General features: G+C 39.6%; 3 protein-coding genes across 4 annotated transcripts in view; all 3 read right to left on the bottom strand.

Annotated features, from left to right (window-relative positions):
• Positions 1–276: 276 nt before the first annotated feature.
• On the bottom strand, positions 277–6929 carry rbm4.1 (RNA binding motif protein 4.1). The gene is made up of 3 exons (XM_018671093.2): positions 6773–6929; positions 4111–4534; positions 277–2119 (listed from the first exon to the last, which is right to left on the bottom strand). The coding sequence occupies exons 2-3, from the start codon at positions 4514–4516 to the stop codon at positions 1260–1262; spliced, it is 1266 nt and encodes a 421-aa protein (XP_018526609.1). The 5' UTR covers positions 4517–4534; positions 6773–6929; the 3' UTR covers positions 277–1259.
• A 1138-nt stretch (positions 6930–8067) lies between these two features.
• On the bottom strand, positions 8068–12922 carry LOC108879707 (RNA-binding protein 4.1). Its single transcript, XM_018671084.2, has 4 exons — positions 12781–12922; positions 11238–11667; positions 10052–10812; positions 8068–9860 (listed from the first exon to the last, which is right to left on the bottom strand). Exons 2-3 carry the CDS (start codon positions 11647–11649, stop codon positions 10067–10069), a joined length of 1158 nt encoding a protein of 385 aa, XP_018526600.1. The 5' UTR covers positions 11650–11667; positions 12781–12922; the 3' UTR covers positions 8068–9860; positions 10052–10066.
• Positions 12923–14433: 1511 nt separating this feature from the next.
• Positions 14434–25697, bottom strand: part of map4k2 (mitogen-activated protein kinase kinase kinase kinase 2) — a 38669-nt gene continuing 27405 nt past the window's right edge. Inside the window, exons 16-32 of one of the 2 annotated variants that reach the window (XM_018671082.2) lie at positions 24847–24885; positions 24354–24387; positions 22389–22545; positions 22052–22227; positions 21850–21891; positions 21389–21473; positions 21033–21112; positions 19970–20030; positions 19758–19881; positions 19537–19595; positions 19340–19443; positions 18054–18231; positions 17891–17959; positions 17713–17799; positions 17560–17630; positions 17388–17443; positions 14434–16874 (exon numbers count right to left, since the gene is read on the bottom strand). In XM_018671082.2, coding sequence (XP_018526598.1) covers positions 16787–16874; positions 17388–17443; positions 17560–17630; positions 17713–17799; positions 17891–17959; positions 18054–18231; positions 19340–19443; positions 19537–19595; positions 19758–19881; positions 19970–20030; positions 21033–21112; positions 21389–21473; positions 21850–21891; positions 22052–22227; positions 22389–22545; positions 24354–24387; positions 24847–24885 — 1510 coding nt within the window. In that variant the 3' untranslated portion in view covers positions 14434–16786. The remainder of the gene's footprint in view (positions 16875–17387; positions 17444–17559; positions 17631–17712; positions 17800–17890; positions 17960–18053; positions 18232–19339; positions 19444–19536; positions 19596–19757; positions 19882–19969; positions 20031–21032; positions 21113–21388; positions 21474–21849; positions 21892–22051; positions 22228–22388; positions 22546–24353; positions 24388–24846; positions 24886–25697) is intronic. The other variant, XM_018671083.2, reaches the window with a different exon arrangement.

Genomic DNA, 25697 nt, shown 5'->3' with positions numbered 1-25697 from the left:
CAGCATTCACATCAATGCTACACAAATAATAATCAATAAAATGAATCATTGTATAATAGTAAAACACTGACATTCCAATTCAATTTCACTGTTTGGAAATTTTAAAAAGTAAAAAATCTCAATTATACATTCATCTGACAAATGAAGTATTCTATTTTAGGTTTTTTTTATATCAAATTTTACAGTTTTCTATTTTTCATTCTAAAAATCAAACTCATACATGGAACACTTTACTAGATGACTATGCACAACAAACACACAGGTCACTGTCTCCAACAGAGTTTAGACAGAGTTTAATTTTAACCTAATAGAATTCAAGACAGACAGCACAGGAAATTGAGGTCATTTTCTTATGAAACTACAACATATGTTCAAGATGTGAAGCCTCATATTTATCACAGCAATGAAAATAAACTTAAGTAATGTGCCTACTGAAAAAAAAGACAATCACAATGCAGTTTGATAAGAAGTTTGTCGCTGTAATTTCACAAAAGGTTTGATAAAACCCAAATACAAAAGTATAATCATGTTTTGTTCTGTGCAGGTCTATATTTGGTACAGGTGTGACATTTAAGTCCATGGGTTAAACAATGTAAGTGATGAAACATACAGTACTCAGATTTGTTTCATCATTGCTTCACGTATGCAGTAACAGTGTAAACCCACATTAACACAAATACACTAAAATTCATACATTAAATGCTGCCAAAAAGAATTTAACGAATTAACATAACCCTAGGACTCACCTTTAAAACATGCACCATGCACTAATTTAATGTGTTTCTATTAAATTAATCTAAATAGTGTATGAACATATAGCTACTTTCAGAGGGTAAAATATTTATTCAGTATGATGTATGGATGTCAACCAGGTTGTAGATAAACCCAGTATCTGCATATCCACACGAGACTAAGCCATCTCAGAACTGCACCAACACCACAACATGTAAATAAGACGGTGAAAGGTGATCGACTGAGCATCGGTTGTGCTGCATTCTGTAGCTGGGATGAGATCACAGCATACTGTGAATGGATTGAACAATTCACACTGAAATCTAGTCGCAGGTTATTTATGACTGGCGAGCTTTACTGTAACCCTAACCCTTACTATCCACACGTCTCACAAATACAGAGGGCTGACTTTTGCCCCTTATGTTACTGGTCAACATTTAATTTCCGGTTATTCCAATGGCACTTAGGCTATCCTATCTGCTAAATGTCAGTCAGCTCTCACCTGGCTGTATGGGACTACGTAAGGATTAGTATGTATATCGTGCCCGCTCAGCGCCGGATTCCCGCGAATGGTCATAGGTAGAACTTCTTGGGAGGGTGGACACCGGGGAAAGGCGCGAACGCTCATATGCATATCCATCTGCCTCGCCAGGGGCTCTCCGAATCGGACTCCGGTCACGTGCATAGTATGAGGAGACTGGGGCTGGTGGAGGAGGGAGGGGAGGGCACTCATATGGGTCAAGGCTAGAGGGGGGGAGACGTTCCCTTATTATAGTTGTGGAGGAGGATGTTGATGGAGCAGGCAAGGGGACAGCGCGGCGTTCCTCGAAATAACTGCCTCCATAAGAATTGGCCCTGTACTTCTCGTAGTAGTCCACGACCCCGTACGGATCCCGTTCCTCGTAAGGCGACCGTCGCATCGGGTAGGCTGGTACCGCGCCATAGAGTGAGCCGTTGCTCCTGTATGCCGCCTCGCTGCCATACATCCGAGCCATGCTATGTTCAGCAACAGCGCTTATGCCATAACCCGGGTGCAGCCCGTATCTCATTGCACTCTCGTAGCCTGCACCCCTTCTGTACCCTGTCATGCTGCTGCTGTGACCAGAACCCCGGGAAAAAACATGTACAGGAGCATAGCCACCACCATAATCTGGATCGCCACTGAAGTCCGGATGATAACCCCTGCTGCGACCATGCCCGCCAAATCTCGAGGCATCATATCCATCAGACTTTGGCTCTGAGCCGTTTCTGTGGTAGCCATTTTGGTCTAGAGGACATTCTTTGGACCAGTGGCCTTCCTGCCCGCAACGATAACAACCCGATCTGTCTCCCATTCCCGGCGCAGTACGCAGGCGGCTAGTCGAAAGCTTCACGCTCATCAGTTTGCCTTAAAAAGAAAAGACTCAATAAGGACTTTTGCCTGCATTTATTCCAAATAATATATTTGACATTTCCTGCCTGGCATAATCCATCACTGCATTAGACTCAAAAAAATAGCACTAGGACATGGCCTACAATTTGAGCATTGAAAAGTACAGTTATTAAAGCTGAAATCCGTAACTTTCTCCATATTTCACTCCCTGCAGTGAAAAAAGGCAGCTTCAGTTATGTTCATACAGTGACAAGAAAAAGAGAGTGAACTCTTTGGAATTATAGCACAAAATGACATCAACAAAAGCTAACTGGAGTCAGGAGTTAGTAAACCTGGAGTCCTGTCAATGAAACCGGATTGGAGGTGTTGGTTAGACTTTGTTTTAGAGAAAACACTCACAATGTGTAGTTTGCCATTCACAAGAATCATCTGCTGATGTGAACCATGCCTTGCAAAAAAGATCTTAGAGGACTTACCATCAAGAAATTGTTGATTAGCATAAAACTGGAGAGGGTTATAGAGTCCTCTCAAAGAGTTTAGACACTCATCAGTCTACAGTCAGATGAACTGTCAGTAAACAGAAATAAGTTAGTTCTGTGGCTACTCTCCCTAGAGGTGGGCACCCTGCTAAAATGACTCAAAAGACACGGCGCACAATGTTCAGTGAGACAACAAAGAAACCCAGTTACTGCTAAAGGCTTAAAGGAATCATTGGAGCAGGTGCTTCTTGTGAATGGTTGCATAGAGCAAAGTGTCCACCACAGGACACCACAGAGGAAGCAACTGTGTGCCTGAAGTTTGCCAAAGAGTGCCCTGACAATGCACAACTGGGAAAATGTTTTGTGGACTGATGGAAGTATGAAACAAAGACCAAGCTGTGTGAAAAAAACATGCAACACTACAGATGTTCATCCCAACGGTGAAGGACGGTGGAAGGGGCATCATGATTTGTGGTTGCTAAACATCAAAGTAAATCTACTACACAATGACTCCAAACAAGAACATCCACCTTTTGGAGTGGCTCATTCAGAACCAAGACCTTAACTCAACAGAGAGAGACATTCACACCACACATCCTCAGAATCTGACCTGAGGCAATTCTGTAGGAAGACTGGTCCAAAATCCCTCCTAAAAGCTGAGCAGGCCTGGTCCACAGAGACTTAAAAAGTTTGCCTGAGGTTATCACTACCAATGGAGGTTTGAATAGTTATTAAATTCAAGGGTTCACTTACTTTTTCCACCAGCACTGTGAATGTTTAACAGGTGTAATTAGATCAGAACTGTTTCTGATGTGAAATGTGTTTGTTTATACTTGACAGAAAGAGTTTGGTGAGTCCCCGATGTGCCACTGCACTACACCACAAATGTCTGAGTTACCATGGAAGGTCGCAAGTTTGCCTACTATTTAAATTCTCTAGTGCTAAAAATTATTTAAGTCAGCAAAGTTTGACTGCTAAAATTCTAATTTCTTTAACCGTGTGATGTAAATTTTGTCACCTATCCATGTTGCCGAGGGTTCGCGCGAACTGTGCACGTGCAGCCCAAAATGTATGATCGCACTGACAAACGTGAGCACATCTGTGTGCAGAAACTAAATGAAGCATTAAGAGATCAGCATGCGCATTCTGCCTTTAATGGAGGTAGTTGAGAATGCTTTGTAAAAATATGTAAAAAAGATATGGTATGTTATTCATTCCTTCCACACTGTCTGTACTTGCACACCCAGAACAGGTGTAACAGCTAAGTCAACCAAGTGCCACAACAATCCACCACACCGATGGAGATTACCAATGACATTACGGATACCAGCTTTAAAAAAAAAAAAAGTATTCATGGCTGCTTTGCTTTCTTCAGCTTCACCGTTATCCCTTCATCTTTCCCTTTAACTCACCTGCAATGCATCCACAACTTACCTGTCAATTCACAAGAACACAGTTAAATATTCTCAATACTATATATATTTAATGTTGGGTAAAGTCCCCATTAACCCCAGCCCGAGAGTTCACCTTTAAAAGTTGTGTTGTCTAACTGATTAATGGCTTCCATGGCATCCTCCATTCGCTCCATGTGAACAAAAGCATAGTTTTTTACTATGTCACACTCCAACACAGTCCCAAACTCTTCAAATTTGGCCCTCAGCTCTTGGTTGGTACAGGCAATGTTGCCAACATGTAGTTTGGTGGATCCTCTTGACTTGCCGCGGCTCAATTCTACATTCATGGGCTGGCCATTTAGCTCATAATGGTGGAGGTTGCGGATAGCTTCCTCTGCCTCTGCTTTGTCATCCATGTGCACAAAGCCAAAGTTCTTGACAATAGTGCATTCTGCAATCTTGCCATACTGGGAGAAGAGAGAGCGGAGTTCATCTGATGTAGTGTCTGGTGACAAGTTCCCAATGAATATTTTCACCATTGTGGAGCTGTCACGTCTCTACAGAAAGAGAGGAAATCAGGATTATTAGTACCACAATTCTACTGACACAATCAAACAACCATGTACTGTTCATTTAACCTAAATCCAAATCCAAGATATTACTCTTATTTTAGAAATATGTGTCTTAATTTGCATGCATTCATAAGACTATCCTGCAAACTGCATTGCTCTAATCACAATTATAATCTGTGACATGATGAAACTTGCTAAAAACAAATGATTAATGGATAACCACCAAACAGTACCAATATCCAGAGTGATTCTATTTTTTAAGTACCACAATTTGCCTCTGAATTTCAGATTTGGAAAATCTTTGCTCTTTACCTGAGTGAATATAAAACAATTTAACTTAAGTGTTCCTGTTTGAATAGCTGTGATGTATTGATTTTGATCTTACTGATATTGGTTGAGAAAAATGTAACACATAAATTGAGTTTTATTCTAACACTAGGGCAGTAATCCCTCAATGAACCCTCATTGTATCATTTGTCCTGTAAGTGACTTCACATATCTTTATCATCGAATTCAAAATAATAGAAGACATTTTAAGTGAGAGATTTTAAGTAAGATTACTTCTGAAAAATGGGATGATTAATCTCTAAAGGGAAGCAGACTTTTATACCAGTGGGTTCTACAGAAAATTAACCTATGTTGTATAACATTTCATTTCCTAAAAAACTTTCCTCCATGAAATTGTCAACCAAAGAACATAGAACAACATCAATTAAAAAGCTAGGGTTCTGCTATTAAACGTATGCCTTTTAAATTCCTTTCTGTGCCTTTCTTATATTTTTTATTTTTATTTTTCTATTTTGGTCACCCCTGTTTCTTGCTGCTGTAACGTGAATTTCCCACAAGTGGGATAAATAAAGTCTATCTTATCTTATCTTATATAGTCTAATTATCCCTTTCATTTACCCAAATGAGAATTTTACACAGATGTCAGCTGTGCGCAGTCATCATATGTCTCCAAACAATAACACTGAAAACATCAATATGAATATTAGTGCATATAATAGTGCAAAAAGGATGTGGCTAAATGCTGGAAATAGAGCTGCTTGTTTGCAGAATGTCAGCAGTTTATTTCATAAATGACTCTAACCTGAGATTGTAACCCTGCCACTATGGAGTGCCCTGCAGCCTCTTTTCTATGAAGTATATACTGGGGAAGAATTTTGTTACCATGTTCCATTATCAGTAATTTTACTTTCACTGTTAACCTGCAACCAGACAACACTATTTTTGTGCCCAAGCCCTAAAAAAATGCATCCAAAATGAAAAGGTGTGTGTTTTTAAACTGTTTTGATCACAGTCCTAGCGTCTGAAAAGAGACTGTTTAAAATTTTACATCGAAAACGTGAGAATGAGAAGACAATAACCTGTTACACGGGCACAAACGTTTTGCGACATAAAAATACTATTTTATGGCCTGCAGTTGGACTTTTTGTGTAGAACCAATTGTGTGTCAATAGCTGTAACAGTCGTATGGGGACTTCACAATGTTTGAATCAAGAGCTAGAGCTGTTAAACTATCTATAATTAGTCATGGTTGTGTGAGACCAAAACACACCGAAAGTAGAACTACCGAGGCCGAAACGTCCCACGAGTGGGTTTAACTTTCAAGAATAAATTTACCAACAGGTCGTGGTGATAATGCTACGATGAGCTTCGATTTTAACTGTGAATAAAATAACGTGTACACTAATGCAAAACACAACTCCGATGTTGAATTGTTTATATTCAGCTAGCATCGTATACACAACGTCAAAGGCATTTATATTAGTTATCTTTGGCTAATATCAACAGGCCTTCGTCACCAATGACTATGAAATCACTTTACAAAGACACTAATGTCGCACACCCATCTCTCGCTTGGTTTCTCCATTCACAGAATAAGCAGGACATCGTGGCTCTGCAGCTCACTAACCCCTTCTTAGCTCCTAAGAAAGAAAGTAACGCTGCTAACTTAGCTGACTTAACAAAAATGTTGCCCAACAGTGCTCAAGTGTACATCACTGTTTTAATCGGTAACAAAGTTGCGTAACATGCTTCACCACGCTTTTGACAAATATGTTGCACACCTATGGAACGTCTTTAACTTAGCTTAGCTTATCCATACATGATAGAGAACCTCTGTTTGTTCCAGATAACGTCAGTAACCGGAGTGCATCGGCTAATTTTGATAACCAAGATACCTTTAGGTTTATATTCATATTGTGGTGCTTGAATTCTTACCTTTTGCAGCTGTAAATTGTGTCTCGACCCTCGGAGAATGAAATGGCGACTGCTGCTTTACCGACTGACGTTACATTACCAGCGCGTGACCAGGCAAACTCTATGGTAAAGACATAGCTACAGCTAACTCGGCTAGCACTTTTTGGGAGGGACTACAACGCTAAATGCTATGCCAATGTGTTTACATTAGACAGAATGAAGGAAACAAAGGAAAGAAAATAATCAAAATGCAAAAAATAGGTAGAACATCTTGGATATTAGGGTAGACTTACTTGAGGCCACAAATCCAGGAAGTAGTTTAGTAATTTAGATGGAAAAATATCACATAATTATTGTCTGATCTATATACAAATGTATTAACATTTTTGCCATCTTACACAGTTAATGTATGAAAAAAAAAATCTTAATTCTGATGTTTTCCCATATATGAACTGCACAGTTACATAAAAAAAAACTGTCTTTGAACAGCCACTAGTTTCAGAAGTCTATAATCACGTATATCGTAACTGTTGAACAGATATGTTTTCTGTGTCAATGGGTTTCCACTGCAAATAACAGTTTAGACAATCTTATTAACAAGTGTTTTTTCAAGAGAGAATATTGGTTAATTTGCATTCCCTGTTGCAAAAACTCTGTTGCCACTAATATTGTTGTATCTGCAATTATTTGAAAGATAAAACTAGGTCTAGATCAGTAGCTCCAAATTCTTTGTGCTTATGACTCCTTTAAATAAATCAGTATCTACTTGCTATCATAAATCATAAAGTTATAGTTATAGTTTTTGTTTGTGTGTGTGCTTTTTTTTGGGCTTTTTTTGCCCACACCAATAATTATTCTGACCCCTTAGGCCAGTAACCACTTATCTAGTAAGTGTGGTATTGTGTAGGCACTACTTTCTGGTAGGGCTACATGACCATATATTCTTTAAAACAACAGAAATGCTTATGTCAGATTTCCTAATTACTGAAAATCAGGCCAAATCAATGAGCACAACTGTTTGATGACATTAGTTTCAGACTTCTACATCAATACAGTATGTGGATTTCAGTTCATCCCCTAATTGGTTTTCCAAAAAAATACTGAGCTGTGCCTATCCATTGATGTGATCTACATAAAAACCTACATACACTGTGTATCTACAGTTTACATTTGCCCTTAAAATGATAACGTTGTGAACCCATGATCCTCATGCTAATAGCAAAATAAAATAATGTGTTATAGAGAAATGTCCTATTGCACCTACAGCCAAAGTAAGGTATCAGCAAATGGAGTTTCAAACAAAGAACAGAAACATGTTGAGACCAAAATTATTCTGGCTTTATTAAAAATCTTATTCATTTTAGATTTTTAATGTATGCTGATACTTTTACAGCAAGTATGAAAAATACAAACTTCAAATCCACCAATATGCAAAACAAACAAAGGCACCTTCAACAAAGCAAGTGCCTCATGACTTATACAGCCCAAGCCCTGAGTCCTGCCTCACATTTCTCTCTCTCTGCTTATGCTGCATTATATAGATACAAGACATGTCCGTCCCAGGCTAAAAACCCAGGTTTGAAGGATTCATTTTTATTGTGAGCTGTAGTGTGCAACCTTGTAAGTGGGAAGAAAACATAGTTATGTTATTTTGTTGCACAATGTTTGTCAGACATTTTTCTTCTTTTGGTGTCACTCAACAACACTGATTTCAAGAATTTTGACTCCACATAAGCAGATACCTGAACAAGTATTATTAAATTCATGAACTTTATCTTTTTGAACATGTTGAAATTAGAAAAAATGAGAGGCTGGAATGTTTGAGATCATTTGTCTTACCTTTCTCTCACACATCACAAGTGTGAATCTGTATTCTGACTGAACAGCAGGTCAGTTGCATGGATATGGATTAATTTGTCTGCTGTCTTTTTCAGTGTGAATCAATGTCCATTCATGTGCTGTAGAGGGCAAAGAGTTTTCTTTTCCACCCAAAACAAGACAGCTTACAGTGTTTTACCTTTTCAAGCACAAAGGAAACTACTGGTATTAGCGGTCTCAGAATATACTTGAAGAATCACAGACCTCCACAACACACTCTTTGTCACCAATGACAACAATTATTTTTGGAAAATGTTTTAGTCAAATATTAATCCACATCCATATAACTTACACAGATCATATCAGATGTGTGCAGAGATGCAAGATAAGGCTCTTCTGCACTATAAGCAACTGATACAGCTAACTACAGGGGTTAACCCACGTCCCAATTAAAAAATAAAGAAAATGTTTATATATTAATGGAACAAGAACACTTAAACTAGATTTATAGTCCATGCAAGGGGTTAACAGGAGTTCTGCTGTAGGTAAGGTACCAACAGCACCAGTTTTGACTGAGACTCGAGTTGGGTTTCACCCATTCATATCACCTCTGTAGAGGCTAGACACATAATATATATGATCTGGCCATATCGTACTTTATGTTCTTCACAGTAACTGTGCTTACATTTTTTTTATCCCCCTCCTGTACAAACTCCATCTGAATCAGTAACATGTAGGGAAAACACCAGCAGCCAGTCACAGTTCTTGCTGTCTCCACATGGCTTCTCCATCAAAGCCCTGGCCCTGATGTAAATTTTGATAAGGTGAACATCAGTTACGGTGTAGACTATCTAAGAGTCTATGCACGTAGCCCCTGTAGGCATGACGCAGTCTCCTTATACAGAGGCATAAATCCAGATTTCTTCTAAATGATAAACAAAAGCCAAACTACAACATTTGCTGAATTAAACAATTTGCTTCATGTGAGGGAGAAACACAAGTAAGAAAAAGGGACATGGCTAAAAACTGAGCTGAAAACCTGCGGAGCAAGTGAGAAAATTATTGTTTTTGAAAATGTCAAACAGTGCAGTTTGCTAAACCACCCTTATTGAAAACAGAATATGTGAATGTGACTAAAAGGACGATTCATCTGATTCTAGTGACATCTCAGGTGCCTTGAAGATGCCAACACAATTTCCAAACTGAATTTCCACATATTGCGCAGACTGATGGAATCATGTAGTTTGAAGAAATAACAGCAAAGGAAAAGTCCCGCAGTTCACAAACAGACCTAAAAAGAGAGCAAAGCAATCCCTTTTCAGAAACAGGGTTTCAATCCCCGATTATCCGCAGCACAGCTTCAAAGGACTGAGTTACCTTAAAAAAATCTGCAAGATCCCAGGGCACACTGACCAGTAACGTTTTACAGTAAAATGTCCCACTCTTGAGAGATCAAATAAACTGTCATACTGTGTTGCTCACCTTGGCACCATGGTTTTAGTAAGGCGCATATCGTGGCGCATAATGATCCTTGGGTCGTGGGACAGCGTAGGAGCTCCTGGAGGACACTGGTGACAGCCGTGTTCGCTCATAGGTGTACCCTGCCGAAGAGACTGGTACTCGTCTGATCGGGCTGCGGTCTCGTGCATAGTATGCGGCAGCTGAAGTGGCTGTTGAAGGTGGAGGCAGTGGCCGACGGTCATATGGATCTACACTGGAGGAGAGCTTTGAAAGGGAGGAAGGAGGGGGTGGGGGAGGAGGGAGATAGGACATGCGACGATCCTCGAAATAGCTTGAGCCATAAGGGCGAGCTCTGTACTTCTCATAATAGTCAACACTACTATAAAGGCGGTCATGATCATAAGCTGATGACCTCTCTGCATATGAGCCTGCTGCTCTGCTGACGTACCTATCCCCCAGCTCAGAGCCATACCCACTAAGCCTACGAGGGGGAGGCGGCAACCCACCAACATAACTACCCTGACTATACGCAGAGCCACCAATGTAATCAGCTGTTGGAGGTGAAGCCATCCCGTAGCTGCCCCTGCCATAAGCTGGGGGACCGCGTGGGGGGGCCCGGCCACTGCGACCTCTCGTGCCATCACCGTGGCTACCGTTCCTACCGACTGGACAGTCTTTCGACCAGTGACCATGTTTCCCGCAGACATAGCAGCCGGTATGATCTCCCATTCCTGGGGCAGTGCGAAGCCGACTGGTGGACAGCTGTACGCTCATCAGCTTGCCTTGTAAGGAGAGAGAAGACACGCATGAGACCGTGGGGTTCTGACACGAAAAGCCTCTTACCGACTAAAAAAAAAAAAAAAAAAAAAAAAAAAAAAAAAACTTATATGCATTTGATGGACAATCACTTGAGCGAAGCGAAATAACCTTCAGCAGCAGGTGCAGGTGATTTCATGCCAGCGCCTATTCAACAGTTGCACTGTCACCGGTTTTACAAGAGACTGCCAAACTTAAAATTGATTATTGTCAGTCCACCTGGTCAATGAGGGTTATCCATATCCAAAGGTTATCCATACTTTCTCTTTATGTGGAAAAATATCTGCTAGTGGATTTAACTGTCAGGAGAGCACTACGGCGACAGAACAGGATCCAAATTCGTATCTACAGACAGTAAAGACATTTAGTGCTCCACTGGCCAAGAGTTCACCTTTGAAGGCTGTGTTGTCCAGCTTACTGATGGCATCCATGGCATCCTCCACTCTCTCCATGTGGACAAAGGCATAGTCCTTTACTATGTCACACTCCACCACTGAGCCAAACTCTTCAAACTTGGCCCGTAGGACATCACTTGTGACCCCCTCACCAAGGTTGCTGACATGGAGCTTGGTTGTGGACTTGGGCCTCCCTTTGCTCATCTCCACATTCATGCGCCAGCCATGCAACTGGTATTGGTGGAGGTTTCGAATAGCCTCCTCCGCTTCAGACATGTTGTTCATGTGTACAAAACCATAGTTTTTAACAATATCACATTCAGAGACTTTGCCATACTTCTCAAAGAGTTCACGCAGCTCCTCCGCAGTGGTATTGCAGGCAAGATTGCCAATAAAAATTTTCACCATGATGACGTTCTGCTTATCCTAGAGGATTCAGAAAAATACTTCAGTCACTACTGTATAACCACAACCAACTTCAAATGAGCGAAAGTGAACAATAAAGTGGTGCAATTTAATATACTATAAAAATGAATGTAATATGCATTTACACAGCCTAATCTCAATTCTAACCTTTACCAAGTCATGCCTAACCTGAACCTAAACATAATCTCATTTCACATTTTATTCCTAAACTTAACCAGGACCTCAGAAATGACATTTTACCTTATTAGAACCAGGCTTTGGCCCCAATCAGGACTACTGGTCCCAACAAGTGTTTATACCAGAGAAAAACCCAATGAGGTAACAAAACGCGTACGCGTAAACACACACACACAAACACTGTCACTCACACACACACGCAGGGCAATACTAAATGTTCAAATACAAACCAGTGTACTTCAGTTCTACTGATCTGAGTGAACCTAGAGTGTATGACAGGGTCAAACGAGGGGTTACACCAGCGTCCGCCTGCTGCTCCGGCATGGCAGAGGTATACTGTTGAGGCGAGAGAGCACCTAGCAGCTTTAGGGCGAACTGCTGCCTACTTGTTATTACAAGGCTGCATGTACTGCATTATTTCTTGGCTCTGCAGCACCCATGATACGAATTTGACATAAACACCCTCACGAATATTCTATACAGTTTCGAAACACATCACGTTGGCTTGAATTTCACATCGTCCACTCTAATGTTTGCTCGCGTAGAGAAGTAAACATGTCATCTCTGAATAAGCTTAACGTCAGCTAGCAAGTCGTGCTAGCTTGTTTGCTAACACCAACGCTGTTGTTATTTTTGGTTGTATGTTACAATACCTTGAAACTAACTGGCCTGCCGCTACATTCTGAACGTCTCGCTCGTTCTGTATAAAATTCAGTAGAGTTTTCAGTGGATAATGTGTCCATATTTCAGTGTATTGGCGTTCTGTGTTTGGGTTATGAAGCTACTATGTTAGCCATTTAGCTAACAACTTATACGCTTATTCAGTCGACGTCTTTACAGAGAACATCTATAACAACGGTAAGATTACAGTTGTATACCATCAACTTCCCAAAATGCATTTCCCCTCACATTTCAAACTAAAAACCAATAACTCACCTATATAACTCTGAAGGCCTCGAACTCCAATGAATGAAAAGTGAAATGGCGCTGTTATTTCTTCTACTTCCTTATCCTTTATTTCTTTATCCTGCTTCATTACCGCCTCTTACTGGGTGGATGTACACACTGTAATTGTGTGTTAGGATGCCTGGGTGAGATAATTATCAAAGATTAGGATGTAGCTGCATGCAAGTATTCATACCCCTTCACTAAATTGCACGATTTATTGTGTAGATTTAAATCAATGAAATTAGGATCTGGCATGCATCTCCTTCACTAAGGTGAAAAACACATACACGCTGAAAAGTGTATGTAAAGTTGGACATAATGGACTGATACAAGTTAAACATTTATTTAATATTGTGCTTTTAATTTGTTGAACCCCAACTAATTACTTTCCCTGTGAGGTCTATGGGGGAGTGTTTTCATGTATGGTACACTTGAGAATGCAGCCACAGGATTCAACAGTTGTCAGTTACCTTGTTAGGCGGTACTAAGGAGGTGGGTGGAAGGCAGTGGAGTATGTATTCTGGGAGAAAGGGAAGTCAAAAGAGAGGTGCATCCCCTGAAGGACAGGGGAAATTGCAATTCTTTTTTGCAGACAATGTTTTGCCAGAGAGACTACCTTGAAACCATTGCATTTCATGAGTGCTTAAGACTATTGTTGCACTGTCAGATGTTTCAACACAAACTGCTGGTTCTTCTAAATGTAGATGTTCAAAATGCAGGAGCGACCATGTCTGTATGCAAGGCAGAATTTCCCAAATGTTATAACTGTGAGGAGATTATGTGGTGGTGTTCGAGGATCTGAGCACTTTGTCCAGGCCAATTGAGTACAGACTGTGAGAAATCAGCATAACATATCTTATACAAAAGCAGCTACACCTACAGAGACCAAGCATTTGAAGATGTAAAGGTGAAAAGTGCAGTGTTGGGGAGCCAGCGCTCTTGGCCAACTCTTCTGGCATTTCCCCCTGATATAGAATGATATTGAGCAGGGTATCATTTAATTGCAGATGTGTTGGTAGGAGCAAAAACAGGAGGCCTGACATTACGATGGATTGTTGACAGTTTTTTGGCACAAAGCTGTTTTAACTGAGAAATTGCATGAGTACATGATGAAGTAAGAACATATGGGGAACTCACATTTAACAAGGTCCAACAGTACAGGAATACCAGGAATTTAATTACAAATGGATGGGAGTTAGTCAGATTCAATAACAGTTATCAGTTTTTATAATCCTCGTAAACTTTTGATACTGTCAGAGTAACAATAGTGTCCAAGTTGATGAGGTTATGGAGAAAACAAATGTCCTGCTGCAAGGACGACCATCTCAACAGCACTCCATAAATCAGACCCCACAGAACATCTGTGGCGAGACCTGATGATGTCAGTTCACAGATACTTCCCATCCAGTTTGACGAAACATAAAAGGATTAGCCAGGACAAATGGATTAACTGCCCAAATCCAGGTAGGCAAAGCTTGTACTTTGTAATACTTTTTGTAAATGAGAGACAGTGTAATGCATGTTTTCACTTTGTCATCATGGGTATTGACTGTAACTTGATAAAAATAAAAAAGTCAGTTTCATCAATTTACAATTAAATATACAGAACAATAAAGTGCTTAAAAAGTGAAGGAGTCTGAATACTTTCCGAAGCCTGTATCTAAATCTGCTTTAGCTTTAAAGGATATTAAAATCTTTATTTTGCATATTACAATCCATCCATACTGTAAGAGCATACTGTATTGCTGTATACATACATTTTATATACAGTAACGATAAAAACATCTTAAAAAACAAATACCCATATGCATATTATGCCTTTCAAGTATTTCTCAGGGAAAGGTCAGTGTTACACAGTTTCCTTTCCATAAATAACATAAAAAATTGCACACTAAACTAATGTAGTGGAATTTACATTTTTGTAAAACAAGCAGACATATAATTGTTTGCATTCAGTTTCTATGGCACCTCATGTAATAAAATGTACATTTAGTCTGTGTGTTATTAATGATGCTGGAGGAGTGACAGAGAGACACAGGTTTAAGCTGTGTTCAACACCCATGGGTAACTGACTGCAATGAAATTATACTTTAAATTCAGCAACTTGAGGCTTTCTAAATATGATGGCACATAATGTAAATGCTGCTAAGCTAGCACATTCACAAATGTCAAAATACATTTAAATGTGATTTTCAAATATAAGGTCTAAAATATATACATTTGAAAAGTTAATTTGGTTACACACACACACACACACACACACACACACACACGCACACACACATTCTACATAACATTCTGTTGCGTTTTCAAGCTAGCTTCAACCAGATAATGTGTTTTCTTGTTGAGGGTTTCTTTCATTGTTCTTTCTACAAATCCAAAACATGATACTGGGTGTTTCTAGCCACTGACCAGGGAGGTAAAATTTGAACACCATAGCTTACAGCATAGGGTATCCAAGTTAAAGCCTCATACTAACTGTAATTGATACATTTTTAGTTTCAGGATTTATGCGAGAATAATGAAGGAGGTCCTCTGTAAAATTACAGTGTGTGCTGAAATCTAAGTGAAACCATGAAGTGGGGTTAAAATTTGGTCAAATCCTACACTGTAGCACTCATTATTTCCCAAGAGGTTTTTTTTTTTTTTCAAAGTTGGAACAGTGGGACACACAGAGGTTGGGGTTATGCTAATGTGAACTTCTGATGTTCATTTTGAATGGTAATGTTACATTAAACACATACTACGACTGCTATACTTTTTTATAGCCACTTTTCAAGTCAACGGTGGTGACTCTAATTACAGGTTTTTGTATCCCATGTGGCACTATAAAGTACAAGAAAATTGTAAAATTAACTTTCTGAGGTTGAGGAAGAAACTTCTGGTAAAATCACTTGTCTCATTTAAGTCATATCAGATGAATGTTAGAGATCTGTGTTTATGACATGGGAGCGTTCACGTCATTGTGCATTGACAATATAGCACTATATCCATTACATGTGAGTTTAACTACCTTGACAGACAAACTTTGGCTTCTGTATCATTAAGCACCAACTTGGATATATTCACTTGTAATCATGACATGGATGTTGACGTGAACAGTTCTTATAAGTTGGAAACTGGTAAATAAACAAAAAAAAGTGAAATGGTAAAGTGATCAAAACTTCAGCATGACATGAATGCAGCATTATGATGTCGGAGAAAATTATACCATAAAAAGGCACACCCTATAGCTGATTAGTCAAGCTGTAGCCCAGGTGCTTTAAGCTGCAGTACCACCAATGGTCACTAGATGTTCTAAGAGGCTCACACTCCACAGAGGTCCCTTTAAAAACTCTAATTCTTTCACATTGTCTACTATGTGTCTGACAAATACTGTGCATTCATGGGAATATTAAGGTTTATTCACATGGTCAAAAGGAGTCTATCCCTCCTCAGTTTCTCTCAGGTCTGTTTGACCAAATGTTCTGGTTCCAGTTGCTGACAGATGACAGCAAACAGTAAACTCAAATTAAAGCTTCAAAACATCAGTTCAAAAGATTATGTGTGGTGTCACAGATGTTATGTCCATTTTTTCTACAGTCTATGGTCCATACTGACAGCAGTAGATCTATGGCATCTCAATTAACAGGAATGGAACTATCATCTCTGTAGCAGCCACACTTTGACTGAGGGTGGGAGGATGAACTGCTCTTACATGAAAATCTTGCCTCTTCCAACTTTAATTAGAACACATAAGAGTTACATAAGCTCACTTAGCATGCTGACAAGTCTCTCAGTCTTTTACATGTGTTGCCCAACCAAATACAGTCTGAGTCTCAGTTGGCAACTGAATACCATACTGACATTTGTCATTCACAGAAGAGAGTAGGCGGGGTCAGTTGGCATTGGTGTCTGCTACAGCTTTAGTCAGGAAAGACGTTATTTCTACCACATGATTTTAGAAGACATCTTCTCTTCAGTGTGATTTTTGAAGAGGATGACCCATTTGCTCTCAGTAGCTGCTTTCATGTCCAGTCAGAATGTATAGGTTGCTCAGTGCTGAGGGGTCATCAGTTGGTGTGCTCTGAAGGATGATGTCCCTTTACAGAGAAACCAGAGAGCATGAATCAAAGGCAACCAAAGAAATGCAGATCTGACTCAGAGTTTATTATTATTTATATTATATTTATAGACTGCTACTACTATTATTGGTACCAAGTATTAACTTTTATACTACCACTAAAATCACTACAACTACCAGTGCTACTGGTATTACTACTATTAATACTACTGCTTTGCTACACTATTTATACTACCACTGCTACTGCTACTATCTATGCAAGTTCTACTACCAGCTTTACTATTATGTCTAATAATACTACTGGTAATACTACTATCAAAAATAAATACTACTACTCCCTCTACCTACCATCTTATCACCATTAACTGCACCTAACCTTTAATTATCACTACTATCATTACTACTGCTCTATTATTGGCATCACCTTACATTTTATTGGAACTTGTGTTATGCTATGTTCTTCTCTTGCTATGTGATATGGCGCTATATAAATAAAATTGAATTGAATCGAAATTGACTAATGTTAACATACCTGTTTGTTCCCAAAACTCTGAATACTCGACTCTCATCTGTAATTTCTTGCGTTATCTGCAGACAAAGATGAAATTCCGCATTTTATGGACATGGTGGTGCAAAATTGAATGAATGACAAACACATGACATCACCTTAGTCACAGCCTGACATAAATCTCGTAGATAATCACCTCATTTGAATGAAAACTCATCCCTTTAAGGCCATGCTTCCAGAAAGCTAGCACACTGTCCTGTAAACAGACTGTTAGAACATATTATGTCACTCAACTGTCAGCAGGAACATCAAGCCTCATTCACTGTGTTTTTCACATGAATGTATCTACCTAGTGTTTCAATGGGGAAGTTGAAGACCATTTCAGCAGCCAGTTCTTTGGATGGAAGCCCTCGGAGGTTCACAATCTTAACAGTTTCTGTCCAGTGAGCATCAACATTAAGACACAGTATGTTATGAATGAGTATGAAAGATGGCATGAGGATTTAGCAGAGATGGAAGTAACTTACTGTCTACTGCAATGAGGACAGTGTCTCTGTCCAGCTGGGTCACTTGTGCTGCCCTGAGAGCTCCACTATCTGCTGACGCACAGAAAGACAAAGTGGAGAGTTTAGTTAAGCTTTGAGTTGAGCTGCATTAACAGCAGTAAAGAAACACGGCGGTGAGTCCTACCTGGTACTGAAATAGGGGTGCCGTTCAGCTCTATAATATCAAATTTGAGCTGTTGGCTGGTTGGGGGTTTCCCGTTGCTACAGTCTCTCACCCCAACACACAACTGGGGAAACTCATCTGTCACCAACACCAGCAGCTCAAATACTGGCAGAGACTCCGGTAGCCTTATCGCTATGTGCTGCAAGTCAAACACATGGCAACAAAGAAAGAACAGAATGTGATTGATTTAGAGTTTGTCTGAACAGTTCAGACTAACGGCACCATTGTAGTGAATGAGGATACAGTATGAATCAGCACCACAAATAGTGGTTTAAGGAATAATTCAGGAGACACTGAAAAGTCAGTCTGTTTACCAAGCTTTTAATGTGATATGATACACAGATTTATTCTGAGATAATAAACTACATGACCATGCAATGTGGTGCTGCAAACTGTGCCTGCATGAAAACAGAGCTCAAAAATCTATACTTTTTTTTTCCAATCAATTTCAATCAAAATGTTTTTCCAAACAATAAACACTGAAAAATCGCCACATTTTTGAGGTGGACAAAATTGATAAGACCAAAAGGATGTTTTATGAAGCAGAAAAACCAGGGCTTATTGTAAAAAGCCTGACTTAAATGAACCTCACAGACCAGGATTAAGCTGTTCCACAAAGCTAAATCAGAGCTAATGTGAGCATACTCAGCCAAGTCTGGTGACTGAAGCTGGTCACTGAAGACTTCAGAGGTTTATTGAAATTACCCTCTGGCTGGACATTCATTATTCTTCAAAACAAAACCTGAGACATCCACTCATCAACACACAATAAAGAAAACTGTCACGTAAAGACAAAACTGAGATGTCTGAAACTACATATCAATGCATAGTAACACAGAAGGTAATTATAGTAAAAACTAAGACAATTAGCATTTTCTAGAAACTACAGGTCTTTTCTAAAACCCTGTATATACTGTTTAAATGCAGTGCATGTAAAAACACATATTCTAACTAGAATACAAGGCAGAAAAGCTCAGATTTTAGGTATGCAGTAATTGCAGCCCATGTCAAAATGTAATAAATTTGACATGTACTGCAAACTGAATTATGTTCACAGTGCAACAGTGAGGAACTGTCAGGGAGGAACTAAACCTGAAAATGAATCTGTCCAGGAGGGAGGGTTAGGGTTAGCACAGCTGATTTTAACACAAAAATCAACATATAAAATATATCAACCCTACAACAGCAAGACACAAAGCATTATATTTCAACCAAGACCATTCAAAGTGTGACATTTTTATACAAACCTTTAGATGCATGAACTTCTGAAGAGGCTCATACCACAACAGAAGAACAAGTCCAGATGGAACTGCCCCACATAGAAACGTACTGTCTGTATATGGGTTTCTTGCTGAGAGAAAGAAAAAAGCGGAGCTGTTACTGTTATTACTGAATAATAATAATAAATGTGGGAGATAAACAGAGTAAATTCTGTACCACTTACCTACGCTACATGTCCTACAGCCTTTAGTGTCTGGAATTTTCACAGATATGGCAAACTTTCTGTGGATCAAGAGAGAACAAACAAATCCACAAAAACAGCTTTAACTTTGACTTAAAACCAGGAGAGAATGTGTTTGGTGCTAACAGAAATACAACAACTATACCATGACTCATACAAATTTTTCACTTAAATTTCAAAGTCTAACTAATGTCCTGTCCCACCTGGTGCTGATCCTCTCAGTGAAACGGTTTGTGCCGAGTGACAAACTGCTGTGTTTCTTCTGCAGATGTCCTTTCTGTTCGAAGAGAGCTGTCAGACTGTGGGAATAAAGCTGGGACGACTTCCCTGCAGGATGGAGATTTTCTTAGAGCAGCAGATAATATACAGCATTCTGTGTTCTCTGGCAAAACCATCATTTGAAGGGATTTGTTACCTGATACGGACATCAGCACATTGTTCATAACATACAGCCATGTACATCGCTGAGGGAGTAGCTGTGGGAAGAAAGGACACACAGTCAACGGAGTCTTGACTTTTACTATATCAATATTATGATCTCTACACTGATCTCCTCATATCTGAAGTCATTATGTTAACCATTTAAATTTCAGCTGCAGAAATATCTGCTTTGCAATAGACGGAGAAACATGTTTCTGTTTGCTCTTTGAAGCCAATCCAAAACCCAAATCATACAGCCAAACATCCCTCTCACAAGACATTTCTCCAAGGATCCCAAAGCATCCCAAGACCGTTGGGATATGTAAACCGTCTGTGGTGTCCTGGGTTTGAGCTAGACTCAAGAGGTAAATGTCAGCAGGGCATCCTGATCAAAAAACTGAAACACCAACTGATTTCTTTCAGTGAGAAAAAACAGTTGCTCTTCTCTTGGAAGAAGAGTTTAGTTTCTCTTGGAAACTAATTTCTGATGCCTCAGCACCTCTATCATTCTTTCAGTCACTACCATGGCTGGAACATAGATCAATCTGGAAATCAAGAGCTTCACCTTCAGCTCCTAGAATCCATCAGTGCAATTACTCCAACAGCTTTGGTGGGTCCCAGCACCCACCTAGAACAAGCTTGGCTTTACTTTTCAGAATGTGAGCACATCTCTCATTTCTGTTCTGCAAGTACCAAATGGCTTGTGGCAACTACCCTGGCACCCCCAGTATTTCCACAGTACCCCAACAAGGCTCCCTGAGGACACAATGATAAGTCTTCTCCAAGTCAACATAGCACATGTAGACCGGATGGAAAATTCCCATAAACTCTTCATAGGCCTTTAAAAAATGAAGAACTGATCAACAGCCAGTACAGAATCCACATGAATCCTCCTGAATCTGAGGTTCCACAAAAAGCCAGAGCCCCTCTGGTTCTTGAGCCATCTTCTGTTCCAACATGATGTCCAATAATAATTCATTTTCACACTGGGTTATACTAAAGTATACAGTCCAGTATAACACAGTCATATTAAATACATGGATCGGTCCTTTTCTTACCTTCTCTAGTGTATCTTCATGAAGTTCATTAAGGTTCAGTGTGTAGATGCCCTCTTCTGCACCAAGAATAAGGTACTGATCTAAGTAGGAGAAGTGTTAATTAAAGAGACAATAAGTAAAGTTTGTTCTGCACCGTAAGGCAAAGAGACCAGAATATACATGTGTGTTGAAATTGTTAATAAATTCTTGATTTAAATAAATTTGAAGAGGTTTTCTAAAGGTGTTTCTGAGATAATGAATTCATGAGAGTGAGACAGATGGACAGGTGGATGGACAACCCGACAATACAATGCCTCTGGCCACGGATATTGCCGGCACAGAGGGCATAAAAGCATTATTGGACCTTATTGTCTTACCTCTGGTCTTGGGTAAAATCCAGGTGACAGCACAGTGGATTTTAAGAGGACAACCATTGAAGACTTTAGAAAAGCAGGCGCCCATCTACAGAACCAGCACAGCAAATGAATCACTAATGGTCTGTCATGGTTTTATTGACATCCACTTCAATAAAAAGCATGTATGAGTATTATAATAATAACTTGGATTTAAGTTGCACTAGGCTACTTTACACAGTCATGACTCCCAAATATCAGCAAGCACTCACTGGATGCTGAGGTTTTCACTGATATCAGACTGAACTTTGGAAAAATGTGTATAAAATATTGCATTAGATGTCTAAAAATATTCATCAGCAGGCTTCATTTCCTAGTACAGTTTGTGTCATGCTATGTGATAAAACTCATCTTGTTAGTCATCAGAGCATTGCCAGTGGTCAACTTTTCATTGTAGGTCACATGCTGTTAGATTTCACACTTACATGGACTTGAGGGGTAGGAGGAAGTCCATGACAATCAGCCCTCTAGAAAGTTCAAGGGTTACAGATAAAAACTGCACATCAGACACAAATCAACATCTTGTTTGGTTACATTATTTGTCAAATCATTAGAAAGTTATTAGGTTAGCAAATCACACAAGCTTACTGATCTTAACTACTGATATGAGGATACAGGTGAACTCACAGAGTCCTCAGTCTTTTTCCTTAGTGTGCTCCATTCAGGTGACAGTGGTGTCTCTCTCTTTGGAGAGGATACTGTGGTGGTCCTCCTCTTTTCTGCTGTTACAGCATCCCCCACAGGCAGACACGAGTCACTGCAGCGCTGTCTGACATCCTGTGTGGCTGAGCACCTGGACAAGACTAATGAAAAAAAAAAAAACAGGAGAGAGGAACAGGAAGTAATTTTTGTTGGACTCAGTCTTCACTTTGTGAGCTACATATAAGTCAAAGCTTTTCTTCAATGCCTAAAGGTTGACATGTTGGAGATAGAACATGATCGTTGATGGAGTAGCGTGCCGTACCTGTGGTGGAGGTGGAGTCAGCGGTGGTGGCGGTGTCAGGGCCCAGTGTGCAGCTCGGTCTCAGCGTCAGGTCTCTGTCCTCTGTACTGGGAGCTAAAGAGCTGAAGGCTGGCAGGGAGGCTGTAGAGGGACTGAACAGGCCACTTTTCTTGCCTCCCTAAAAAAATACCAGCGAGCACATTACTCAGTCTGAGGGGTCAGTCTCCACAACATCTATAGGTATGACCCCTGTCAAAACAGCTGGGTCAGCCTGGCTGAAACGCAGGGAGAGATGCTCTTTCTCTGTGGTTTTGCTGAATGGAAATATATATGCCATCTGTGGACACTGTGACTCTGAGTCTGTTGATAGTGTTGAATGATACTGCCCCACTGCAAACTCTTGCTGGAGGGGATATTCATTTCTCAAAAGAAAGTGTGCTATAGGGTTAAAATCTGCCCAGCAACCATCTAAGCAAGTCAGCAGCTCATGCCACATGGAGTTGCTGTGGTGGGCCAAAACCTGTATGGTTGTCTGACCAGACCTAAATATAATACCAGAGGCAGAGGCAAGACTGTCACACTTTGTTTCTATTGAGAAAAACAGATTGGACTAATTGGATACTGAATATTTTCTTTTAAAAAAAGAAAGAGTTTTGGAAAACTTTCAGACTCCTCAGGTTTTAGGAAGCAAGATGTTAGTTCAGGAAGGACTTACATTAGTTGATTGGCATCAGCTGCTTTATTCACGCTTCACAGTTACTGGCTGATTAACCAGCTTTTTGGCTCCCTGCTGAGTAGCAGCATTGAATCATATTCAAGCAGGTTTACACTACAGCTATCATAAGCTGATGTTTCTCATTTGCTATATATGGTCAATTACTTGACACACTGTGTAGGACTGGACAGTTCATACAGTATGATCTAGATTATGTTCATTATTGTGTATGGATCTAATGGGAGGAAAAGCTACATTTAACCTATCAATGAAATAAATGCTTTGGTTTGATGAAGGTTGAGTGAGCACTGATAGAACATCTGTGCATGTAAGAAATACAGCTTCATATCAGGTACATCAAGTAAATTCAATACAACAACCAAACCTGTTTGTGAGCTCCACAAAATACCAACAGAGGAACTCCATGAAACCTGTGTACTTATATTTGTCTAATATCTGAGCATGACGTGATATTTTAGGACATATTTTTGGCAAAAAAGAATATTATCAGAAACAGAATAGTATAATATGAATGAACAAAAGTGTATTATGTGCATAATGTTGAAAAGAATGTTCTTTGTTTCTTCTCTAGTATTTTGTGCAAACAAAAAAGACTAAAAAAGATAATGTCCCTACAAAATATAAAATCTGAGAAAAATATTTTTCTGTGATCAAAATATTCCACTGACCAATCAGAACTGAGACTCAAATATACTGCTGTGCAAGCCAGGGCATTTTATACTGACTCTGATGCTGAAATGTGAAAAACATTCTTCTTCGCTGTCTGTTGGAACAACTTGTTTAGAATTCTTTATGACAGGCATCAGTAATATTCCCTGCAGTGCTCAGCTTAGCTAGGGTCACAGTTTACCATTTTAACTAGGTAGCAATAATTTGTAAGCTTTAATTGATGCAGCAATTCACCACTGACTTAAACCAAGCAATTTATAGCAGGAAATAAAGATTTTACAGTTAAAAGAACAGCACACTGATTAGGTGTTGACGTTATTTTTAAGAGTTGGTGGAAAGGCCACAAACACAATTAACACCTACAGTATTTATTACAAATTCACAGTTTTCACTGTTCTATAGCTTTAATGTTAGCCTTTTATTTTGAATTAATGGATAAATAATTATATGTTTAAAAAAAAACTGCCTGTGCTTTTCTATTTTGCAGGTGTATACATACTCAAACCTAGGATACAACATGAAAGTACATAGTATACAGATGGAAAATATCTCTGGTTTTTAGTTGTATGGTGACCACTTACATCAGTAGATGGCGCCCTCTTAATGGTTAAACTCCTGAAAGAGAAAGGAGCAACAACGTTTGATCATACTCAAAAATATCTAAGAATCAAGTCATCTAATGAGATCCAAATCAAGACCATCATCATATCAAACAAAATGGATGACAAAGGCAGATACTGAAGATGCTGAGGGCGGGGTAACAGCAGCACATACAAAAAAAACTGGAGGAAACACCACAAAAAAGCAGACAAAAAGCTCAAAAAGCTAAGAACCAGAGGGTTTGTGCTCAATCAGAACCGCATCCAGTTCACATAGAGGTACAGCCGGACTTTGGGTTTTGGGGATGGAATTAGTGGAGAATGAACACAAACCCCTTGACTATGTCACAGATGTTGGCATTAGCTGATATTTACATAATAAAAATCATCACAAGCAGTTTATTTCAGGTGAATTCATGTGGGAATGGCGGGACACTGCTGTTAGGAGAGGCTGGAGGTGAGGGATGTGTCCTACCTCAGCTGCAGAGCTTGCTCCACACATTCCAACAGGCTCCTGCAACAGGAAGACCTGGTGTTTATCTGACTATGGGCCTGAATGGCCCATAACAATGGGAGGGAAGGAACCAGAGTTCGACTCCTATGGGTTTCTGAAGCCTGATCATGATGCTGATACTTGGACTGAGTCAAACAGCTGCTGATTCTGTCCTAAAGGATAATTCTGATTTACTACAACTCTTCTACAGCTCTTATACTCTCATTTTTGGCCATCATTACTATCAGTAATGAAAACATTATGTTCACAGAGTTAATTGCTAAGAGGGGCAGTAGCCAGGATTTTATAAGTATTATGGTCATGTCCTACATGCAGTTCTTGTGGATGATAAGTGATTTTCTGACTGGAATTTTAGTTTTCATAAACATTTAAAAGTTGATAGTTAAGTCTGTTACACACCTTCAAGTTCAGATATGGCACCTGCGATCATTCTCCTTCAACTAAAGTAAAACATGGTTATATTTCCATATAAAACCACAGGAAATGACCAACAAGCCAAAGCACCGATACAGTCACTGAACATTATCCTTTGATTTCCACCAAAATTGAAACTTAGACATAGTAACAGGGTGCAAAAACCTCCACATCTCCCAAAATAGTAAGGACATGACCTCAGTGTCCTCAGTGGTGGCTATGGATTGCCCTGTTGCTGAAACCGCAACATCCCTGACTCGAGTCCAGTCAAGGAATCTTTGTTGCACGTCATTTCCCATCTCTCTCTCTCTCTCCCCTTATTTCTTGTAATCTCTTTACTGTTGCCTCAAATAAAGGCATTAAAATACCGGCCCTGTTTGGGTCAGTCTCTTTTTTTC

The sequence above is a fragment of the Lates calcarifer genome, linkage group LG14 (assembly GCF_001640805.2).
Source record: "Lates calcarifer isolate ASB-BC8 linkage group LG14, TLL_Latcal_v3, whole genome shotgun sequence".
NCBI lineage: Eukaryota > Metazoa > Chordata > Actinopteri > Centropomidae > Lates > Lates calcarifer.
Note: the sequence above shows the minus strand (reverse complement) of the source record. Positions and strands in the feature narration are given on the sequence as shown.

Bases quoted from the DNA above. Each gene is read 5' to 3' on its own strand.
- LOC108879707 (XM_018671084.2), bottom strand. From the start codon at position 11,649: ATGGTGAAAATTTTTATTGGCAATCTTGCCTGCAATACCACTGCGGAG. The intron at 10,813-11,237 runs GTGAACTCTTGG...TCTCCTTACAAG, and splicing joins GGACAACACAGCCTTCAAAG to GCAAGCTGATGAGCGTACAG.
- rbm4.1 (XM_018671093.2), bottom strand. From the start codon at position 4,516: ATGGTGAAAATATTCATTGGGAACTTGTCACCAGACACTACATCAGAT. The intron at 2,120-4,110 runs GTGAACTCTCGG...TTTCTTTTTAAG, and splicing joins AGACAACACAACTTTTAAAG to GCAAACTGATGAGCGTGAAG.